This window comes from Manis javanica, chromosome 3, assembly GCF_040802235.1.
Source record: "Manis javanica isolate MJ-LG chromosome 3, MJ_LKY, whole genome shotgun sequence".
Classification (NCBI taxonomy): Eukaryota; Metazoa; Chordata; class Mammalia; order Pholidota; family Manidae; genus Manis; species Manis javanica.
Genome location: NC_133158.1, coordinates 71,700,300 through 71,721,664, shown reverse-complemented (window position 1 = coordinate 71,721,664; position 21,365 = coordinate 71,700,300). Strand labels below are relative to the sequence as shown.

The 21,365-nt window shown below is 39.5% G+C and overlaps 1 protein-coding gene across 4 annotated transcripts in view; it reads right to left on the bottom strand.

The window, feature by feature from the left end:
• Positions 1-20,890, bottom strand: part of CD47 (CD47 molecule) — a 43,445-nt gene extending 22,555 nt beyond the window's left edge. The window contains exons 1-2 of one of the 4 annotated variants that reach the window (XM_017672169.3): positions 20,458-20,890; positions 8,290-8,637 (exon numbers count right to left, since the gene is read on the bottom strand). In XM_017672169.3, the coding sequence (XP_017527658.2) occupies positions 8,290-8,637; positions 20,458-20,569 (460 nt within the window). In that variant the 5' untranslated portion in view covers positions 20,570-20,890. Of the gene's footprint in view, positions 1-8,289; positions 8,638-19,849; positions 20,310-20,457 lie in introns of those variants that run through there. The other 3 variants (XM_017672170.3, XM_017672171.3, XM_017672172.3) reach the window with 3 other exon arrangements.
• Positions 20,891-21,365: the final 475 nt, after the last annotated feature.

Here is a 21,365-nt window from a genome sequence, read left to right as displayed (position 1 = left end):
TTATTTAAGTGTTCTCTACCTCAGTTTCCCTAACCTATGCCTGATGAAAGGAGATAGTGATGCACAGGTGTGAGAGCAGGGCTCTGCCACAAGACTGCCTAGGTTTGAAACCTAACCCTAGCTTACCATCTTTGTGACTCCGGCCAGTCTTAACACCTCTCTGTTCTTTAGTGTCCTCAACTGTTACACTGGTACAACACAGTACATACCTTGCAGGGCTTTTGTGACTGTTCCAAAGTTAATATATGAAAAGGGTTGAAACAAAGCTTGCCCTTACCAAGGGCTCAGTCAATATTAACTACAATAATTATCACGGGCTCCTTTGGGGAATGACTGTGTGATGGCTAAGGGTTTACCTTAAGCAACAATGAAGTCTTTCTGTAAATACAAACTCAGGGAATGAAATGATGAGGTTGTACAAAAGAGTACCCTTACCTTACTGTGACTAAGACTGAGATAGATGTGAGCCCTACCTTTTCTCGACCTTATTCTGTAACAGAAAACATATTCATGTATAATTAGGCTTCCAACCATTGTTCACATGTAAAGTAACATGAGGGGTTTTAGGTATTACGTGGGTCACATGTCACATAGAGAGTGAAAACAGAGCCACATTCTATATAAAGAAAATTGTGATGTTAAGACATCAAATAAGATTTCTTGAGAACTTTTTCAAAATGAGGTTTAATAGTATCTTATCAACTCATAAGACCATAACTTTGTCTATAAAATTTTTTCTCTAACAATGAAGCCAAGTAAATGCATTGAAAGCATTTCAAAGTTTGCCTATAGAAGAGGATCTTCTGTTTGATGAACATTTCTGAATGCTGCCCAAAGCAAGAGCTGACACTCTCCTGAAACCGACCCTCTGCGTTCGGATTCTCCACTGCTCTGCTTCTCCCCATCAGCGTGTACAGACATTGTGGGCTTTCGTTCCGGAATGATGGCCACCCATTTCTTGCCTTAATATTATGTTAAAACTGATACATGTTCTCAATAATCCCCAGCATATAACATTATAAATTCTATCTTAGAGATATTAGCTTTTCAGTATTAGCATTTTGCCCCATATATAGTAGAGACTCAACAGGTTTGTTGTTGAAGGTTCCAAGCCATAAAATAGTTTAATGGGTGAATAGAAGATGGAGTTTTTGATGTCCCCATGGTTGCAGGTCTCCACGCAGAGACTGACATGCTCAGATACTGTGATTCAATGCCTTAATTTCCAACTATTACTGAACATCTTCCCACACCAAAGGAAACGCATTTCATTTCAGTCAAAATCCTACCAGGAAAAATACTGTAAATTATGCTTAGGTTTTCACATCTAATGCCCAAAGCATTAGATAAAAGCTCTATGATCTAGTGACTATTCTTAGTTATTTTTCTCTACCCACTTTCTCTATTATTTGGAGTTGTGTACATTAACTGCTCAAACCCTCACAAATATTACATGAGGAGTCAGTAACCCTCCCTTAATGCTGAGGAAACTGAAGCATGGTGAATTAAGAATCTTAATTATCTTGAATGTTTGTTTCTCAAACTAAATGCTGACATCCTTCCCCACTCCCCAGCCAAACCTCCTTTCTGGGTTTTCCCCGTTTCAAAAGCGGTGACTCTATCTCTCTAGCTACTCAGGCCAGAATCCCTGGAGTCACCCTCGGCTCCCGGAGTTTCTCTCAGACCCCCATCTGGTCTGATATCTGACCTCATGTTCAAGATGAGCTGACAATGAAATGTGCTTTCACTGATGTCCTTCCCTACACAACAAAAACAATCTTAGGTTGTACTGATGGAAATTGATTAGTAAAAATAAGAGGTGTGTCTGACCCTGGTCTGACCACTCATTTTCACTTATTCCACAAACATTTAAGGAAAGCCCTTCATGGGAAGGGTACTATTCTAGGTGCTTGAGGTCCAGCAGTGAACAAGGCAGGTGGGGCCATGAACTTGAGAAGGGGGAAGGGTTGAAGAACAGACTCTTGTGGGTACTAAGGAGAAGCCCATGGGGAGAACTGGATTTGAGCCCTGGGGGGAAGAAACCTGCCATGTTTTTTCCACACAGAAGAAGAGAAACCAAAAGAACAGCAAGTTCCAGCAGCCAAGAGATGGCTACTGTTGCTCGAATTTAGTGATAGTCAGATGAGATGGGGAGTTGCTGGGCCAAGATCAGGTTGGATCTTAACAGCTTTTTACGAGTCTGGCTTTTATTTTAAGAGCCATGATAAGTGATTGGAAAGCCTCAAATAAGGAAGAAAAATAATCTGATTTATTTAAAATCTTTGGCAGCCATGCAGAGAACAGATTACAGAGAAGACTTACCAGAAAGTTACTGTAGCCACCAGTTAGCAGCAGGAAGGAAGGGCATGGCCCACAACAGCAGTCTTGAATGTAGTTTTACTCATCACATTCAAAAACATAACAGAGACTTGCTTCAAAGGAAGGTGACCAGAATAGGAATCTTGAAACCACAAACAATGGCTGAAAGAATTGGGTGGACAGTCTAACTTAGGGAATTTTAAACTTAGGATAGAAATACTATAGCCCTTCTCATCATAGTGAGACTGATTTTAGGGTTGCAAGTTTTAACTTGACCTAAAGAAGAACTGGAACTGCCTGATAATAGACCAAGATCCTTTGAGAAGTAGAAGAGTTTCTATTCTTCTATATGAGGTGCCAGAGGAAAAAAAAAAAACAGTGTTTCATGCAAAACCACTTGCATGCCCATTATGGTGTTGATTTGCTATGGTAGTACTGTCACATGACTTTAACTCTTAGGTCAAGAATTTAGGTAAAAAACATGAATGACCGTCTACCTGGAATGTGATAGAAGTAATTCATGAATCAGATGGCAACACAGCCTGGAAGACTGCTAGATGACCCCCAGCCTCTATGAAAAAATAATTTGAAGTGTAAAAATATTTCAGTAACAGAAAGAGGGTGGGATTATAGAACAAAAAACATTGTTGTCTAAGTGATTCTTAACTGGAGCTTATCAGAATCACCAGGCAGTTTACTCAACTTCACACACTCTCCCCTCTCAGCTCCCACCCCAAGATTTTAATATGTCACCCACACTACATGTGTGTGTGTGTGTTGAGGGTGGGGATGTTGATGATTCTCTGTTTAAAATCACTGCTGCAGAACTCTGCTGTAATTCACCTGCTCTCACTGGCATGAATGTGTTACTTTTCTCCAATTTGTTAAGGTAGGAAAAGTCTGAGGATCACTGAATTGGCTGTGCAAGCACTATATGAGGTGCCAGGGGAAACAAAAACCAGTGTTTCATGCAAAACCACTTGCATGCCCATTATGGTGTTGATTTGCTCTGGTAGTACTGTCACATGACTTTAACTCTTCACTCTCCAAGGGGAGAAGCAGACAGTATATTTCACTAAAGTTCCTTTCAGTTCTAAATTTCATGGCACTAAGAAAATGAATTAAACTTAAAAGAGACCAAGAACAATATCAGCTCTTTTTCCACCTCAGGATTAAGAAAGACAATCCAAAATCCATACTCTTACTCCATTCAAACTATGACTAACAACTCTGCCCATTAGTCTCCCCCAGTTTCTGGTGAGGTAGAGTGGCTCCCAGGAGGATTGAGTTATTAGTGGAAACGCAAACAAGTGATATTAAGAAGGCCTTGGTCTATGGATGAGTGTTTAAATTTTATGGCCAAGCCTAAGTGTTATAAAAACCCAATACTACTTCTCTTATTGCTGTGTACAAAATGGGATAGCCCCCCAAAAGTGAAGAGATTACTCCAATCAATTAGGTGTGCCTCTCCTTCAAATATACACATGGTAAGCTTCACAGAGAGAGCCAGCTTTTGCAAAAGAAGATTGCAATAAAATTTACAACATTAAAATTCAAGCCAAGTTTTTACTTTCTTGTTTAAGGATTGTGATAGCTTTTCTGATGTGTCAATTTGGTGAGGTTATAGTTTCAAATCACTTAATCAAATCCAGAAATCTAAGGTGGCTCTCCAAAACCATGTCCCTGCAATCAGCCTTCTGTATATTCCCTCCCCTTGAAGGACAGATGATACTCTGAATATGACAGATTTCATTCCCATGATTATGTTGTGTCATATGGCAAAAGGGATTTTGCTGAGATAATTAAGGTCCCCAACCAGTTGAGTTTAAGAAAGGGAAACTGTCCTTGGAGAGAGGGGCTGACCTCATCAAGGGTGCCCTTAAAAAAGTTTAGGCTCTTTCTGGCAAAAGAAAGTTAATATGTGAGAAAGATTCAATAAGAGAAATTTTCTGGCTTTAAATATGGAAGAGGTTGTGTGGTAAGTAATGGGGGCAACTTCCAGGAACAGAAAGAAGCCCCTGGAAAATATCCAGCAAAGAAACAGGGACCTCAGTCCTACAATCACAAGGAATTCTGTCACAATCACGAGAACTTGGCACAGGACCCCAAAGCCCATATGAGAACAGCAGCCTGGTCAACACCTTGATTTTAGCCCTGAAAGACACTGAGTGAAGACCCCAGTCATACCATGACCAGAACTGTGCCCTAAAAAACTGTGAGCTAATAAATGGGGTGTTTTAAGCCACTACATTTTCAGTGATTTGTTACATAGCATTAGAAAACTAATACAAGGATCTTGCAATGCCTTCATGCAACATTATGAACATAAGGTATATCATGTTGATAATGATGGAAATGGCAACTCTGCTGAACTTGAACTGACCTTTCTAAACAAAACAGTAATAGCTTCTTTGAAGAAACATAAAACTTTAAGTTGGCAAATTTTTATATTGTTAATAATGTAAACATAGATATAAGTATTAATAACAAATTTTTTAACTAGTATTTATTTACATTTAACATTTGGTTGTTTACAAGGTTTTTCACAGAAACCATAAACTATGGTTGGAAAAATACTGGGTTTTTGAAGATGATAGATGTAGGTTAAAATCCTGGTATGACTTTGACCTTGAGCAAGTATCCTAAATCTGTCTTGCTTCTTCATGTGTAAAATGGAAGATCACAGAACACACCATACAAAATACCTGGCATGTGCTCAAATAAACGTTGGGTTATTTTACTGTTCTAATTTATACTACTGTTATCACTTCCTTGAAAGCAGGGGTCAGTCACACCTCAGTCATCAATCCACAGTGACTAACACAGTGCCTCACACATAGTAAGTACTCAATAAATATTTTATTTTTTTAAGTAAGATGATCGTTAACTTATTTACATCTCAAACATCCTGTCATATGGATGGTATCTCCATTTTATAGATAAACTGAAGACCAGACAGGTTGTTTGTTATCTAAGTTTTCTTAAACTAGAAAATGGTGAAGTATAGAAAAATTTTCTAAGTTCAAGTCTTATGCTCCATCCATGGTACTAAACTATACATATAGAAACCAGAGGAATGTAAAACTATATCTCATAGATAGTATTTCCACATATTCAGTCCTAGTGCTCTAAAAAAGGGCATAGAGAATGGCCACCATTACTCAGCACTCTACCAAGTAGAATTCTCTATTAAGCAATTTCTATTCCTCACTTATGCCTATATTTGCAAAAAACCGTAACACAGTAAAAATGGTTTCTATCGCCTAAATCCCCAAAGTCCACATGATGGGTAAGTATCATTATCATAATAAACATATATTCCACAGTAGAAGTTCTACCCCAATTAACCTTTCTGTGCAGAAGAGGTTTTCTTTTTATTTTTCTTTTTTTAATCAAAAATGAGTTCAAAATAGTGACACCACTAGATGCTGGCAAAGATGTGGGGAAACTAGGTCACTCATATATTGCTGATGGGAATGTAAAACAGAATAACTGCTATGTAAAACAGTTTGGCAATTTCTTTAAAAACTAAGCATATGCTTACATACAACCTAGTAACTGTACTTCAGAGCATTTATCCAAAGAAATAAAAACCATGTGCACATAGAAATCTGTACACAACTGTTCACAGAAGCTTTGTTTGTAATGGCCAAAAACTGGTAACAAGATGTACTACAGCAGGTGAATGGTTAAACAGGCTGTGATACACCCATACCATGGAATACTTCACAGAAAAAAAGAGAGAGAGAGGGAGAAAATGAATTACTGATGCACACAACTTGGATAGATCTCAAGGGCATTGTGCTAAATGAAAAAGGCCAATCTTAAAAGGTTACATTCTGTATGTTTCCATTTACATAACACTGTTGAAATGACAAGATTATAGCTATGAAGAACAATTTAGAGCTTGCCAAGTTAGGAACGGTAGGTGGTATGACTATAAGGTATTGCATGAGGGAGATATTTGTGTTCATAGAATAGTTCTACATCCTGATTGTGGTGATAGTTACATAAATATACACATGTGACACAATGGCTAAGAAATATACACATTGTACCAGTTGTGAGCTTGCTCATTTTGGTGTTTCCTACAGTTACATAAGATGTGCCCATTGGGGAAACTGGGCAAAGTGTGCACAGCACCTGTTTGTTCTATCTGTGCAACTTCCTATGAATCTATGATCATTTCAAAAAATAATAAAAATGTATGTAAAGCCAAATGTCTGAGACCTCTGGTAGAATTTTCTAGTTTCTCTACAATAAAATAATACCTACTCATCTTAATGGGTCAAAAAGTAAGCACAGCTCATATTTTTAGAAGGTACTTTGAAAACCAGGAAAGATAAAACAATCACACAAACAATTATAAGCTCTGTCTTCATTTCAGATATTGGTATTCCTTTCCTATTCATCTTCAGTCTTTCTTCTGGCCTTTGAAGTCTCGTATTTTGAGTTGACCAGTTCACCTCTCAGCGACGTATGTACACTCCACTCCAGAATTAGTGCTCCCCCATGTCTTGTTTTTTCATTCCCACAAAACTGCACACTCCCTCAGAAAAGTTTCCACTAAATATTAGATTATCTAATTCCATTCACCCACAATGCATATGATTGAACAATTATACCCCCGCTGAAAGGGATACATTTAAAAAAGCTCCTTAGTCCAAATTAATATCAAATTAATAAAAGTTACAAATGTAAGAGATTCCCAAGCAGAAAAGCCATCCAAATTCTGCTAGTTATGTCATGTTATCTCCTACCCATTCCTCATTGCACAGAAGTCCCTCTCACAACACCCCAGGCCAGCTTCAACAACATGATACCTACTTCATAAAATAAACATCCCAGGAACACAGTAACATTTACAAAGCACTTGGGTTCACAAAGAACTTGTACACAAGGGATCTCTTCTGATGCTCATCAGACTGTAGAATACATCAAAGCAAGGATCTATTTTCATTCCCATTTCACAGATGAGGTAATATGAGACTCAGTGAAGTAACTTCCCAGGGTCATATAGGCAAATAGTTAAGTTGCAGAATACAAGATACAATTCAGATGTCCTGCTTCCTAATGTTAAACAATGTCAAAATATTCCATCAGACTAAAGACCCTGTTCCCAGTCTGGTAGCAGACATTTTAAAGCAGTAAATGTAGAAGAACAGAAGGCAAACAGCTGAACCAACTGAACTTTTGTGATCCCATCTAAAGCAGAGGTTCTCAAAGTACAATCTAATCCTGAGGTGTCTGGTAATTCAAAACAGAGCCTTCAAAATACACATTCAGAATGCACAGGAATGTAGATGAAGAAATCAGGCACAGCAAGGAATTCTTAAGAAAGCAGACTTGACTTCACCAGCTTTTCAGAAAACTCACCAACTCGTTTGTGAAGTAAGGGAAGAATCAGTCCTATAACCAAAGCTGACTTCAAAATAAATCAGATCCCTGGCTCTCCCACATTTTGGACAAGGAAAAAAGAATGCTAAGGCAGGGCTAAACCCAGGAAACTTCAAGGAATCTCCAGGATAACCTGATCACCTAACCTATGCTTTCCAGAGGAGCATGGCTGAGACTTGTCAACACTTGGCCAAAGTGTAAGATTAAAAAAACAAAGGCTAAATAATTGGAAACAGTCTGGAAAATTACTCTATGAAATAAAGTACTTCTAACGGCAACAACCAGAAGTGCAGAACTGGGGACCTCAGAACAGCTCACCCCAACAGACAAGTTCTCAGAACAAAAGCGTGAGAATTACACAAGACACAAATTAACAAACAAAAAATGAGTTTTACTGTGCAAAATAGTAGAGCAAATTAGATAAAAATCATAATCTTATAGATGCTAAACACTACATCAACATTTATTGAATCTGCTTTTAGTTTCAAAGGAGTTCCTGGCCCCATTTTGCCCCATAATAGGGTAAGGTTGATACATGACAAATAAAAGAGAAGCTTTATATGGAAGTCTTACCAATACGGTATTTTAGTTCTATGATGGTTTCGCCTTCTCTGCTTAATTCTGTTACTTCACAAGTGTAGTTTCCTACGACGGCATTACTCTTATCCATCTTCAAAGAGGCAATGCCCTTTAGTAATTCTGCCGGTGAGATTTCCGCACTTGGAAATTCATTGCTGGTAGTGGACAACTGTTTATATCCATCAAAGGTAAAAATGTCTTTTCCTTTAAGTTTCCACTTTACATACATTTCATTAATGTTCTTTGCCTCCACATTATTAACAAAGCATGGGATGATAATAGTCTTATTGCAAATTGTATATTCTACAGATTTGGTTACATTAAATATTAGCTGAGCTGAACCTAGAGGAAAAAAAGAAAAATTATTTCAGTTTGTTATAGAATTCTGTACTTTCAGATCTTAAGTATATTACAAATCCTTAAGATAAAGAGCAATGTTAAATTGTTCACTTAAGCAGGCATGCAGCTAAAGAGAAGAGAAGACAGGCAAGGTGAAAAACTAATTATTGTAATATTAATGTACACAGCTGGTAGACAACATTATAACTTTTCCTTATTCGTTTTCAGTAATACAAAGTATACATTACAATGCATTTTGGGAATAAGTTCAGCAATGAGTGTTGAAAAATTCAGGTAAAGTATCTGGCTTTAGAAACTAAGAAGTAATTATTACTGCCTACTGATATATGTAGAAAGATATTCTCCTTACCATGGGAAAATTCTGAACAGAAAATCAAACCAAATATTATATTCAGTCTCAATTTTATATACTTCCTCCAAACAGAACCCGCTAAACTGATAGGAAGTTTATCTCTATCCTTAGGTTGCATTTCCAAAAAAGGTGGCAGGCTTTACTGTACTTTAATATAAAAAATAAATTGGATGAATCACATCACATCTTTCCACTAGGATGGAAAGTTTAGAATACTAAGCAGAAAAAACATTCTCTGTGGCTATTTTCCCATTGCAAAATACAGACAGCAATTGATGTTTTGCAGGCAAGTATTATAAAGGATTATATACAGTTGAAAGGCATTTTCCCACCCCTACATTTCATTGAAACTAAAGAGTAACAATTTCCAAATGTATATTTCAGATTTCCTTCTTCCTAGAAACCATAAACCACTCAAAGTAAAGCTAAGAAACAAGTCGAAATCAAAAAAGCTGATACTGCTAGTAAGTAAGGTATGCACAGTAGTCCCCACTAATCCGTGGTTTTGCTTTCCATGGCTTCACAGCCAACTGCAGTCTAAAGGGGATAATCCTCCTCCTGATGTATCATCAGGTCAACAGGTGCCTAGTGCTATGTCACAAGGCTACATCATTCACCTCACTTCCTCACTCCATGTCACCACATAGGCATTTCATGACCTCACATTATCACAAGGAGGGTCAGTACAGTACAGTAAGATATTTTCAGAGAGGGACCACACTCACATAACTTTTCTTTACAGTATATTGTTATAATTGTTCTATTTTATTATTGGCTTTTTGTTTTTAATCTCTTGCTGTGCCCAATTTATGAATTAAACTTTATCACAAGGATGTGTGTATAGGGAAAAACATAGTTTATATGGGGCTTGGCATTATCTGGGGTTTCAGGCTTCTACTGGGGGTCTTGGAAAGTACCCCCTGTGAGTAATGGGGGACTACTGCATTCTATCAATTCATCTCAGTAGGATAAACTACAAGTTGTTGCCTTATGAAAGAGTGATTGGGAAAGTAAATGCAACTGCTCATTTTTTATGTGCAAGGTATAAGATGTGGAGAAATTGCAGTTGTCTTCCTATTCAGCCACTTATCAATTATCATATCTAAGTAGTTAGTTGGCTTTTCTTTCAAAAAACAAAACAAACACTAACAAATATAAATAAAATACAACTTCAATAGTTCATCCCTAAGATTTCTTCTTTCTATATAAACTGGGAAAAGAAATCAGGGACACAGGATGTTATTCTAGGAACATACCTATTATTCAATAAATCCCCATTGAACTGAATGCATGGATGTATAGTGGCATGTGAACTGGATATGGACTAGAAATGTTCAGAAAGCCTAATGAATGTGCAAATCCTAACTCTGTCACTTTTCAGTATGCAACCTTAAGTAATTCACTGACCTCAGCTATTCCTCAGTTTACTCTCTGTGAGTAAGAGGATCAAAAATGAACACCGGGCTATTTCACAGAATTGCAGTGAACATCAAAGGAGAAAATACATGGACAAGTGCTCTCTAACAATACCATGCTATAAATATGTAGGGTGATACCATCAAACTAGGCAATATGGCATTTTAATGTAATGACTGGGACCTTCTCTGACTTGTAGGTCCAAACTGTTACGTTTGGAATTTGCAATCTAAACCAACCTTGTGGGCATCCACAGCTCATGTCTTCCCAGTTTCCTACATTTCTTGCCATCCAAATATTAGAAATCCCCAGGAAAATCTGGACTTCCAAATGCATACTTCAAAACCTTGGGGTTGTAAATTATTTCCCATGAGAAAGCAGCATTTAAGGGAAGAATACAGTGTACAATAAGGAGAGAAGAAAGGGGCGATGATGTTAGAATTAGAAAGAAAGTAAAGTCGGAAGATAGGTGAATGATTTTCAAATGGACAAGATTATTACTGGGTGTCCTTTTAATGGAGTGCTGGGCATTGTCTGAGAGATACTTTGGGAATACCAGTTCTGTAGGGGTCTGTGCCTTTTGCTGTATTTGATTATGTTATTTTACAATTAAGTTTAGAAAACTAATGGTAATACAAATAATTAATGTCCATAGAGAGACAAAGTTTGTTCTGCAATTGATTTCCACCTGGTGGAAGAGAGGATTTTTAAAAGTTACACGTTATTGCCCTGAGGATATTGACCAGTTTTGTGTCTATTTAAAAATTCATTTCAGCATTCATGGGTGCCTATGCCTATAAAATGTGTCTATCCTTTTTTGTTTTAAAACTAAGATGGTTTTATTATGTTGCTGGTTTGCTTATTAATTAATACATGAAATAAAATCTTTGACACATGTTCATTTTATATTTGAGTCAAGATTTACTTTCTAAAAATTACCTTTCAATAACAGATGCAAGTGGAGAGCTCAGTTATCTTGGTAAGCTTTATTAGAAGGCTCAGAGTTAAGCAAAAAGTAGTCAACAAACACTCAACAATTCCATAACTTATGTTTGAGAATCAGTTTTCTAAATGTACAGAAAGCTTTAATTGCACCGCATTATTTGTTGTAATAAAAAAAAATGTCACAGCCGAAGCAAGTTAAGTAGAATAAATGCTGTCAATAAAACTTCAAGTAAAACTGGCCTGGCAAACCATAACCCTGTACTAATAATTAATGTATAACTATAGTCCAAAATGTCACACCACCAGCAGTTAACAACTTCATCCTCTAAAAACATTTATTAAGAAACATTAAGTAATAAAATTATCTGATTTGAGTTTTTTCTGTTTTGCTTATTGCCTTTAGATGAAACAGCAAAGTGAAGGAAATATTTAAAACACAGAGAGCAAATAAAGGGACATATGTAATTAACATAAATAAGAAAAATCTGAATAATTATGATATTACTACAGCAGTCTAAATCAGACAGGAATATATAACTATTTGTGATGCCAGAGTTATATATAAATTACCAAATGAAATATGAAGTTATTTTATATCAAATGCCAAAAACATTGGACCTTATAACCTCAGTGAATATAGACCACTAGCCCAATCTATCACACCACTGTCTTAAAAAGAGCTACTATGTAGTTGAGGAGTGGGTTCAATACCTGGTGGTCACAGCACACAATTCTAGCTCATAAATTTAAAAATGCAACATCTATTGAGAATTACCTGATCTGAAACATTGTGATAGGATGTGGGGATACAATGGTTAAAAAAATGTAGGAATTATCTTTCAGAAGCTTCCAATTCTCACTTGGGATAATGATTCATACTTTCTGTAGCACAAGGTCATAAATGTTTATCTTCCTGTATGAACAAAGTGCTATGGTGGGCAAGAGAGTTATCAGTCTTGCAGATTTCTAAGAAAATTTGCATAGGCCCTGGGGTAAAGAAGATTGTCATAGTCCCCAACCATCTGGGTCTTCAGTCTTTTATCTTTTAACTCGTTCCACATCAAAATATCTCTGCTTTGCAACAAATCTTAAATCACTCTTCTTAGGCAAGAACTTATCCTATATGCTCCAAAGGAACCCTTTCTCCCGACTTAATTCAAATTGAGTCCTTCAAATGAGAAGCCAGAAGCTTCCAATACTCCCCACCTACAAACTTACCTGCGATCCCCACAATCCACTTCCTCCTCTTCAGAACTGATCCCTTCACCTGAGAGCTATTTTCCATTTGTGCCTTCACATCCAACAATCTTCTCAAAGACTTTCCTGGTTGATTATCAGCCTCCTAGACCCCCCTTTTCCATTTACATATTTTTTTTAACATTTAAAAAATGCTTGAATATTGGCCAACTTTTAAAAATCCCTCATACTTGTCTCTCTCTTCCCTAGTATCCTAAAATAATCTCAATGCTTTTCTTCATCTCCTATTCACTTTTTAAACCTCTACTACCTGGCGTTTGCCTCTCCTTTTTCAATGGCTCTTGCCAGAGTCAACAATAATTCCTTGTGAAAATTTTAATGTGCATAGTTCACTTTCTATCTTGACTTCTCTACAGTTATGGAGCCAGTGGGCAGCCCCTTTCTTGTTCTTGTCCTTTGGTTTCTATCTTTTTATTCTGAATTTCCTCCTATTGCTCTGTCCACCCCATTGCAGCTTTCTTTCTTCATTTAAATCTACTTCTTGACTCACAATAAATTCGAGCATTCCTAAGGGCTTCCTATTTAGCACTACCTCCATCTGCCCACCCCCCAGCCCAGTATTCTCCCTTACTCCACAGTTTTAACTACCTATGAACTTTTTATTTAACTAGGCCACATCGTTCTTCTTAACTGCTGACCTTGGAAAGCCAACTGTCAGTGATGAATTTTCACTTGGGGATACTACAGTTACTTCAAAGTCAGCATGTACAAAATCTCATTTACCCTCTTCCTACCGTGCTCCCAAATCCTCACCTCCATGAAGTATTTTCTATTATCTACCAGTGAACCAGATCTGAACCTAAGACTCATCCTGAATTCCTCCTCTCCTCAGCCATGGAAAATTTTTGTAGGCTCAACCTATTGAATAGTCCCTAAGTTCATTGCCTGTTGCATAAGTGGATTAAACATTCATCCTTTCTCCCTTGAACTACTACCATATCCTCCTAACCAGTTCTCTGCCTCCAGCCTCAATATTTCCCCATCCCAGCCCCAATGTATTTTCCAGTTCCCAAAATAACTGTCCTAAATGCAAATGTGCACTCTTTTACCTAATATACCTCAGCAACATCCTCCCCCTTTTACAGACTCAATTCTAAATGCATTAGCATGGAATACAAACTAGGTCCTTCAAGATCTTGTCCAGTGCCACCTCCTGTGTTCCCTCATTTCCAAACTATGCTCCAATCATAATAATGACCTTGAAATTTCATGAATACGCAAATGTACTTTCATCTCTATGCTTTTGCACATGTGTTCCCCAGCCCAAAGAGGCCCATGCCTTTCACTGGGCACACAGATAAGAGCATACACTTTGGAATCAGACCTTGGCTCAAGACTTAGCGTCTCCTATTTGTATAACCTTAAGAAAGTTACGTAACCTCTGTACCTCAGTTTCCTCATCTATAAAATGTGAATAGTGATAGTGTACACCTAATAAAGATTTTGTTAAGATTTGAAATAATGAACACCAAATTCTTATTGCAGTGCCTTTCACATACATGCAAATGCTCAATAAAAGGCCACTATAATTTGCTAACTTTGGCTCTTCCAGCTAAAACATGTGGAGATGTTCAATCCTATTACCCTTCCTTACCCCTACCATGTTCATCCTGTCCTTACTACTCCTGCTGCCCCCTATTCAAGTGTTGTCATTGTACTAACTATGGACTCTTATAATTACTTTTTTAATTTAACTAATCTATTAGGTTCAAAGGTAGAAAAGCAGGGATAATGTCTTAATTTGGTATCCTACAGATCTAATCCAGGGTCCAGCAAATAGGATTCAATACATTCCTTACGAATGTAAAAAATTTAAAGTATAAGTCCCAACAACATAAAATCTAAAAATCCATCAAAGAGGATTTAGTCTTCTTCAGTATTTTAAGAGAATCCTTCACTGCTTTTCACTTCTATAGACCTGATTATAGAATCGTGAAGCTACATATTTTAATGGAAAATCTCAATCAAGTCAGTTGCCGATTGGGTGGAAGAGTTTCTTGAAAATTACACTAATGTGTCCAAGAATGCTATTTCTAAAGGGTGATGTTTAAACTGGGTCTTAAAGGATGAGTAGGAATGTTATAGAAAAGGAAGGGCTTTCCCGGCAGAGTGCATAACATGTGCAGAAGAAGTAAACAACTGGAAGCAGAAGGTCGTTCAGGTGAGCTCTGGAAAGAGGATGGAAAAGATGGTTAAGAAACAATGTGAAGGCTTTTCCTTTAATATCCTTCTGAGAGTTTGGACTCAATGACATAAGCAACAGTGAAACAGATTTACTTAACATTAAAAAAAAATACAGCAGTTATGAAAGGTGAATTGAGGGCAGCAAAGTAGATGAGAAAAGGAGACACATTAAGAGATCACTGCAATAGTTCCAGTGACTGAAAACTGCAGAGAAGGCCAAAATATAGTAAAAAAAACAAAAAAGTAAAATTACCATAAGTCAGATGTGGGAAGTGAAGGAGAAGGAGGAAGGACTGAAATTGTTAATTCCATACACACATTTCTATAAAGTATGTGTAACTAGTTAGATTGCGGATTAACTATACAGAAAAGAGATTTAGGAGATTTAGGGGGGGAATATTCTTCAATATTTAATAGGCTGAGTAGTAAAGGACCTGTGATATAATAAAATGGAAAGACATCTGGATTTAAGAAGAAAGAATCAAGCTACAAAGACTTGAGGATTACTAAGAATAAAGCTGGTAACTGAAAGCATGAGGATAATCAAGGTATGCCAGAGTTCCTGCAAAGCAAATAGATCAGGTTCTGGAGAATAAAATGATGGGGAACACCAATATTTATGGAAAAAACAGTTAAAGAGGAACAACCAAGGAAGTGAGAAAAAGAAGTGAGAGGAGTGAAACAGCCAAGAACACCACTGAAGACACCAAGGAAGCTTATTACAGACAAAACAGATGTTAAGTGACATAAGTAAAAAACAGCCTATAGACTGAAAATTACTTCTTTAGCTTCTGTATCTCCTGCAAAGTCAACAGACTAGCGGGATCAGAAGCCAGATTGCATGTGAGAAGTGAATGGGAGGGAAGAAAGAAGAAGCAGAGATTCTTTCTTGGCAGTGTAAGAAGAAAGAAAGAGAAGGCAGTGATAGAAATGGAGTGTGAAATAGGGAGAAGGCCAAAGCTTCTGGATTCTTGTTTTTGTTTTAATAGGGTAAAACCTGAGTATGTCTGCAAGCTAAGGTGAAAGAACCAGTGGAGAGGGAAAGATCTAAGTACAGGACTGAAAAAGTAAGCTGACTGGGCAGTTCTCCAAGACGGTAGAAGTCCAAGAGCCATAGATAGGTGGTCCTTTCCTCTGAAAGGTGAATGAGTACACTTTTGAAACTGGGTAAGAGAGGAAAATGAGATGAAGGTTGCCTAAGATATTAGAGACAAGTTTAGCAATGGTGGGAGGGAAGTTGAGAGAGTCCACACCACACATCACTATTTTTTGCAGTAGAGTAGGAAGTTAATTATGTGCTTGGAACAGATGTTCAGGAATTGGGTAAGAAGCCACAGCAGTCACTAAGGTAAATGAAGCTAACCTCAGAATAAAGATACCTGCTGGAAATGAGTCCTGCCAGGTTTTGCCATCAGACCTAGCTCCTGGTGTGAAGAACTGGCATCTCAAATTGAGGTGGGTTAGAATTAGGGTCAAAAAGGATTTAGTCATATCTCTTGTTAATAGACTAAATAAGGTATGGGGTATAGTGACGATGTCCACAAAGTATTTACTTTTGATGCAGAGTACTACCCTACTAGATTTTAAAGTGGCCTTATAAGAATGGAAGTGGTGAACCGAGAATTACGGGGGGCATGACTGTTTAAAGTCAGTAATACCCAGAATTATGGCCTTATCAAGCACTTCACTTAAAATTTATTAAGTATCAGTGAGGGATAAAAACAAAAAATTTCTACTTCTATAAATTATGTTTTAAGCTATTAAGAGGCATCCTGAAATTTTTCTGTATGACCAAGAGGGCCCTGCAAAGTGCTTGGAGCATAGCATGGGCTCATAGGTGCTTGGAACAGAAAAAACATTTTTGATAGGTCCTGTGCTTGTCAAATCCCTTGCCTTGACTTTTAACCTGTATATGTGACATGTATTAAAATACTCCCATTTATTCTCTTAATCTAAACCTCAAATTCTGGGGTTGACCAGATTCTGAGCCTTACACAACTGCTCAGTGGATATGGAATGACATTTTCAGAGGAGGTTGTTACCTTCTAATTCCTGTTTCAACTCCATGTAAACACACAGAGGGAAAATCCAGGTTCTACTGTGTTAGTCTAAGTTTATCAGAATCAAATTTCTGGGATGCTTTATATTTCTTACTTTAGTACTACAATGAATTTGGCAAAATTGACCCTACACTCTTATTCTTTTTCTGTCAGAAGAAGTATCTGTACTAGTATACAAAATGAAAGTAGTTTATGATAACCCAAGAGTACATTATAGTAGGCTGAGACACAAGATGCAAAAATATAGAAATTTTTATCTTGTATAAAGAACCATGACAGCAAAAACCTGAAGGATGGTTAAAATAGTTAAGTGAAAATTATATCACATAAAGAACATTAATGTATTAAAAAACAATGTCTTTACTAGCCATAGTTGAATAAACGCTAAGGAATGCAAACTTAGTTTTAATAATGTGAGTGATAATTTTGGACTTAAAAGTTATTAATTTTGCAAAAAACACCTATTTTTCTTCTTTAGAACCTGGCCTCTCAAATCTACATTAACAACTCATTGGCAAAGATAAAATATCTGCCAAAATAGAGATGACAGCATGAGCAAGTGTCCTAATGGCAGGCATTTAGTGTAATGCTCTAACACACTGCCTCTAGACTGCTGGGGTGGCCCTATAAATAAGTACTTTTAAATAGGCCTTTACTTCCTTAAAATGGCAACTAGTGTTTAAAAGTAATATGTTCTTTAGGAGAAAAGAACACATTTCCAGTTAAGCAAGCCAAATTACTACTAGGCTTAGACAATAAAAATGTTTTTTACTCATGTGTACCCTTGATTTTAAAACTCACTTTGAACAATGAAAAATCATGGAACCTCTGAAAATACAGTTCACATCATTATTTGAGTAAGGGGTTTTTATTTACTAGTTAGTGAATCCCACTGAAACTGTTTAAGTGCTTTTAAACAAAGTATAAAATTGGTCATATGTGGTAGGTGGGGGAAAGGAGCATAGTAATTCATTCTGCATCTTGTAAACCAATACAAGGCATTGCAGTTTGCCTGTAATTAGATGGAGTCAGCATTTTTGAACATTTATTTTACTTTAAACATCAACTGAAACTGTAGTGACTACCAGGAAATGGTCTTTGTAGTCATTTATAAATGAAACAAAGCAAAATCAAACTTAAGTACAAATAAATGTACAAATCCATGACTTCCTGACTCATCCTCAATTTTAATTCAGTCTCCCAAATACTTCGGTTTATAACTATCTGTGTTCTGAGACTATTAACACCTTTTCATATACATCCTTTTAAAACTACATTATAAATCACACGGACAAAAATTCACTGTATTTTCTGACAAACACTATCACTTCCTGTTCTATATTCAACATTTAACAAAACTCAAATGCAAAATGCCACTATTTTGTTTTTTTCAGATTATTAACAAGTACAATACAATACCATAAATTGTGGTCTATGACTTTGTAGGGACTTGAACACATTAATGTTGTATGTAAATTGAGTGCTAATTATATGTGATCTTAACCATGACTAAAGAAGGCCTAACAGAATTTGTACCCCCACAAGTACCATTCTAACAGTTCTTTCTATTCTACTTGAAAACAGGACCCATTTTTAAAACAGTACATGATTTATATGTTTAACTCTTCAGTCTAGCTTTGGTGCCAACAGTCCGAATTAGTGATATTTGATGACAAATTTATAATCTGCTTTAATCTAAAGATTTTCTAATCATATAACAGGTTTCTGAAAGCAGTATTATTTTAGCTATAACGATAGTAATGACGACAAGCCATTAGTAATGACAGGAAACATTAACTTATCTAATATAAGAATTAGATAACAGAATTAATATTACCAGGTCCCACATCCTAGGATGTTTCAGAGAGGGGAGAAAGTGGTAAGCAGGGACTTAAAGACATCTTGGAAATGAAGTCACAAAAGGCAGTGAGGTTAATAGTTTTCAATCTAACGTAGCATTCTAGAATTCAATGAGCCAACTGCTTTCAGTATTACTCAACTCAATTATGAATCTTACAAAAAGTTCACAGAAGGCTGTATAGATATTAAGTGTGACTGGCATTGCAGAGCCATGAAAATTCCTATTCCTTCCTCAGAATTTACGGAGGAAGCACACATTTTTAAAAAGCGAAATGGATTCCAAAGGCCTGGGGGGCCAAAACGCCTTTAGCGATGAAAGACACCAAATCCCACTCTGCTCCAAGGGTGTTTTGACTAGAGGTTACTGCCTTCGTATTTCAAGCGAAATTTGGATTACTTTTAAACCCGTTCCGGGAGATAAGGTGAAAACACTTGAACGTGCAATTTGGACTGTATTAAAGTGGTTGATGGGACGTGGGTATGGTGAGAATTTCCAGGAAGCTTATTTCTAGGGTTTAAAAAAAAGCCACCGGAAGACTTCTGATTAAATGCTGTGTTGGAAGTGAAACTTAATTGTGTCCTTTACGTTCCCTTAACTCCTCTGTTCAAGTGGGAGGGCAAGCAGGAGAAACCCAGTCTTGCAGACTTCGCCAAAATACGCACTTCCATCGAAAAAGGCCCGGGCCCTCTCACTCTCCCTCCCCTTCATCCCCAAATGCGTTTAAGCTCTGAGGAGAGAGAGGGGTGCGAAAGAGGGGGCACCCTAAAGCTGCCGCCCGCTCGCCTCCGAACGCGCCCTCTCTCTCTCCAGTTAATTTCTGCGCGAGATGCACGGTTCGGAGTCTTCCTCGGTTGGTGCCTCTGGAGGGGGAGAACGGGGGAAGCCGAGACCCGCTCTCACCCAGGGGAAGAAGAGGGGAGGGAAGAAAAGAAAGGGGCGCCGATCACCCACGGGCCCTCCCACATTCGCACCCGGGCGTGCAGGGCCCGCGCGTCCCGCGCCCCGGAAACCCTCCCCAGGGCGCCACGGGGCCAGCCAGGGAGCAGGGCACACGCCCGCGGAGGCGCCGCGGGGGCGGCGAGACTCGAGCCGCAGAGCCCGGGACTGAGGGCCACTCACCGCAGCACGCCGAACCCAGCAGCAGCGCCACAACCAGGGGCCACATCTCCGCGCCCGCCGCGGGGTCGCCGCCGCCGCCGCCGCCGCAGGTGTCTGGAGCAACCGCCGCCGCCGTCACAGACAGGACCGGCCGCCGCCTTTCGTCACGGGCAGGACCAGCCGCCCAGGCTGGTGGCCGCGCGCACGCGCGCTCCCGCAGCCCTACACCCGCTCCCCCGACCGCACGAGCCGCGCACGCGCACTCCCCCCCGCCCCCGCCCCGCCCGCGCAGCTGTTGACGCGGCGCCCTCGGAGCCAGCCGGCTCGAGCCCGCGCTCCGCCGCTCGGTTCCCGCGGAACCCCGACCCACTGCCGGGCCGCGGCGCGCGCCGGACCTCTCGATCGCGTCCCAATCGCGCCCTGCCACCCCCGCAGTCCGCGCCCCTGCTCGCTCCGCGCGGCTGCGCCTGTGTTCCCACGCTCACCGGGGACCTCTCCGCGCCCGCGCCGCCCCGCGGCTCCTGTCGTGCCTCTCGCTCCGCCCTGGGCCCCACTGCCCTCCCTCTCCTTGTCCTCGCCCGCTTTCATGCCCACTCTCATGCTTCGGGAGCGCCGCCAGCGCTGCTCACCCCGGCCGCGAAGCCTCTGCCCCGCCGGCGCTCCTGATCGCTCTCCTCTCCAGGGCCCGACGCTCGCCGCGCGCGTCCACCCTGACGCTCGTGGCCTCTCACCTCTGCCCATTTACCCCGAAACTCCGCCGCCTGCCCCTGAAGCCCACACCGCGCGGGGGCGTCTCCGCACTTCCCGCGCCGTCAGCGTCCAAGCTGGCCCCGCCAAGGGCAAGGCAGTGGCCGGGCGCCTGTCCGTAGGGAGCTTTCACTCGCCCCTCTGGGGGTCCCGCGCTCCCCTCGGTTCACCGGCCCCCATCTGCTTCTGTATCTGCTGCGGTTCTCGTGAGTTTCTCGTCACGTTCGTTAGTGTTTTCATCATTTGAACAGGATTGCTCTAACTAGTTCCGCGCGTGGTGATAAATATTTTGAGATGTGATTAACGCTGAAACTCCAGGGGCAATCTGGCAGAGCCGCAAACGTTGGCGGAAATATGCAAGACCCCTGCCAGGAACCTCATGAGCCCGGTTAGTGTGCGCGCCCTGGGCAGCCCTCGGCGCTGCTCGGGTTTAGCAAGCTTGGAAAATTAGTTCCAAAAGTGTCTCCAAGCTACAAAATGCACAAGGCCTTTGAATATTCCACTGAATAGCACAGGCCACATCATTCATCCTGAAGCAAAAGCCCTTTTAAAACTACCTTTAATATTTATTCTAAATGATGAACTATCTTGTCAAAAAGTCAGGCTCTGGTGGCTACTCTGACGGGGGCGTATGTCCTGTCAGCTCCTCTGGTTCTTTTTCTCTTACCCCGCAGGTAGAGGAAGCAGTTCCTACCACTATCTCCCATTTCTCCAAATCCTCTACTGATGGTCTTTATCCATTGCACCCTGTCCCCATCATAATAAAATCCGGGGAATGAAATTGCCATTC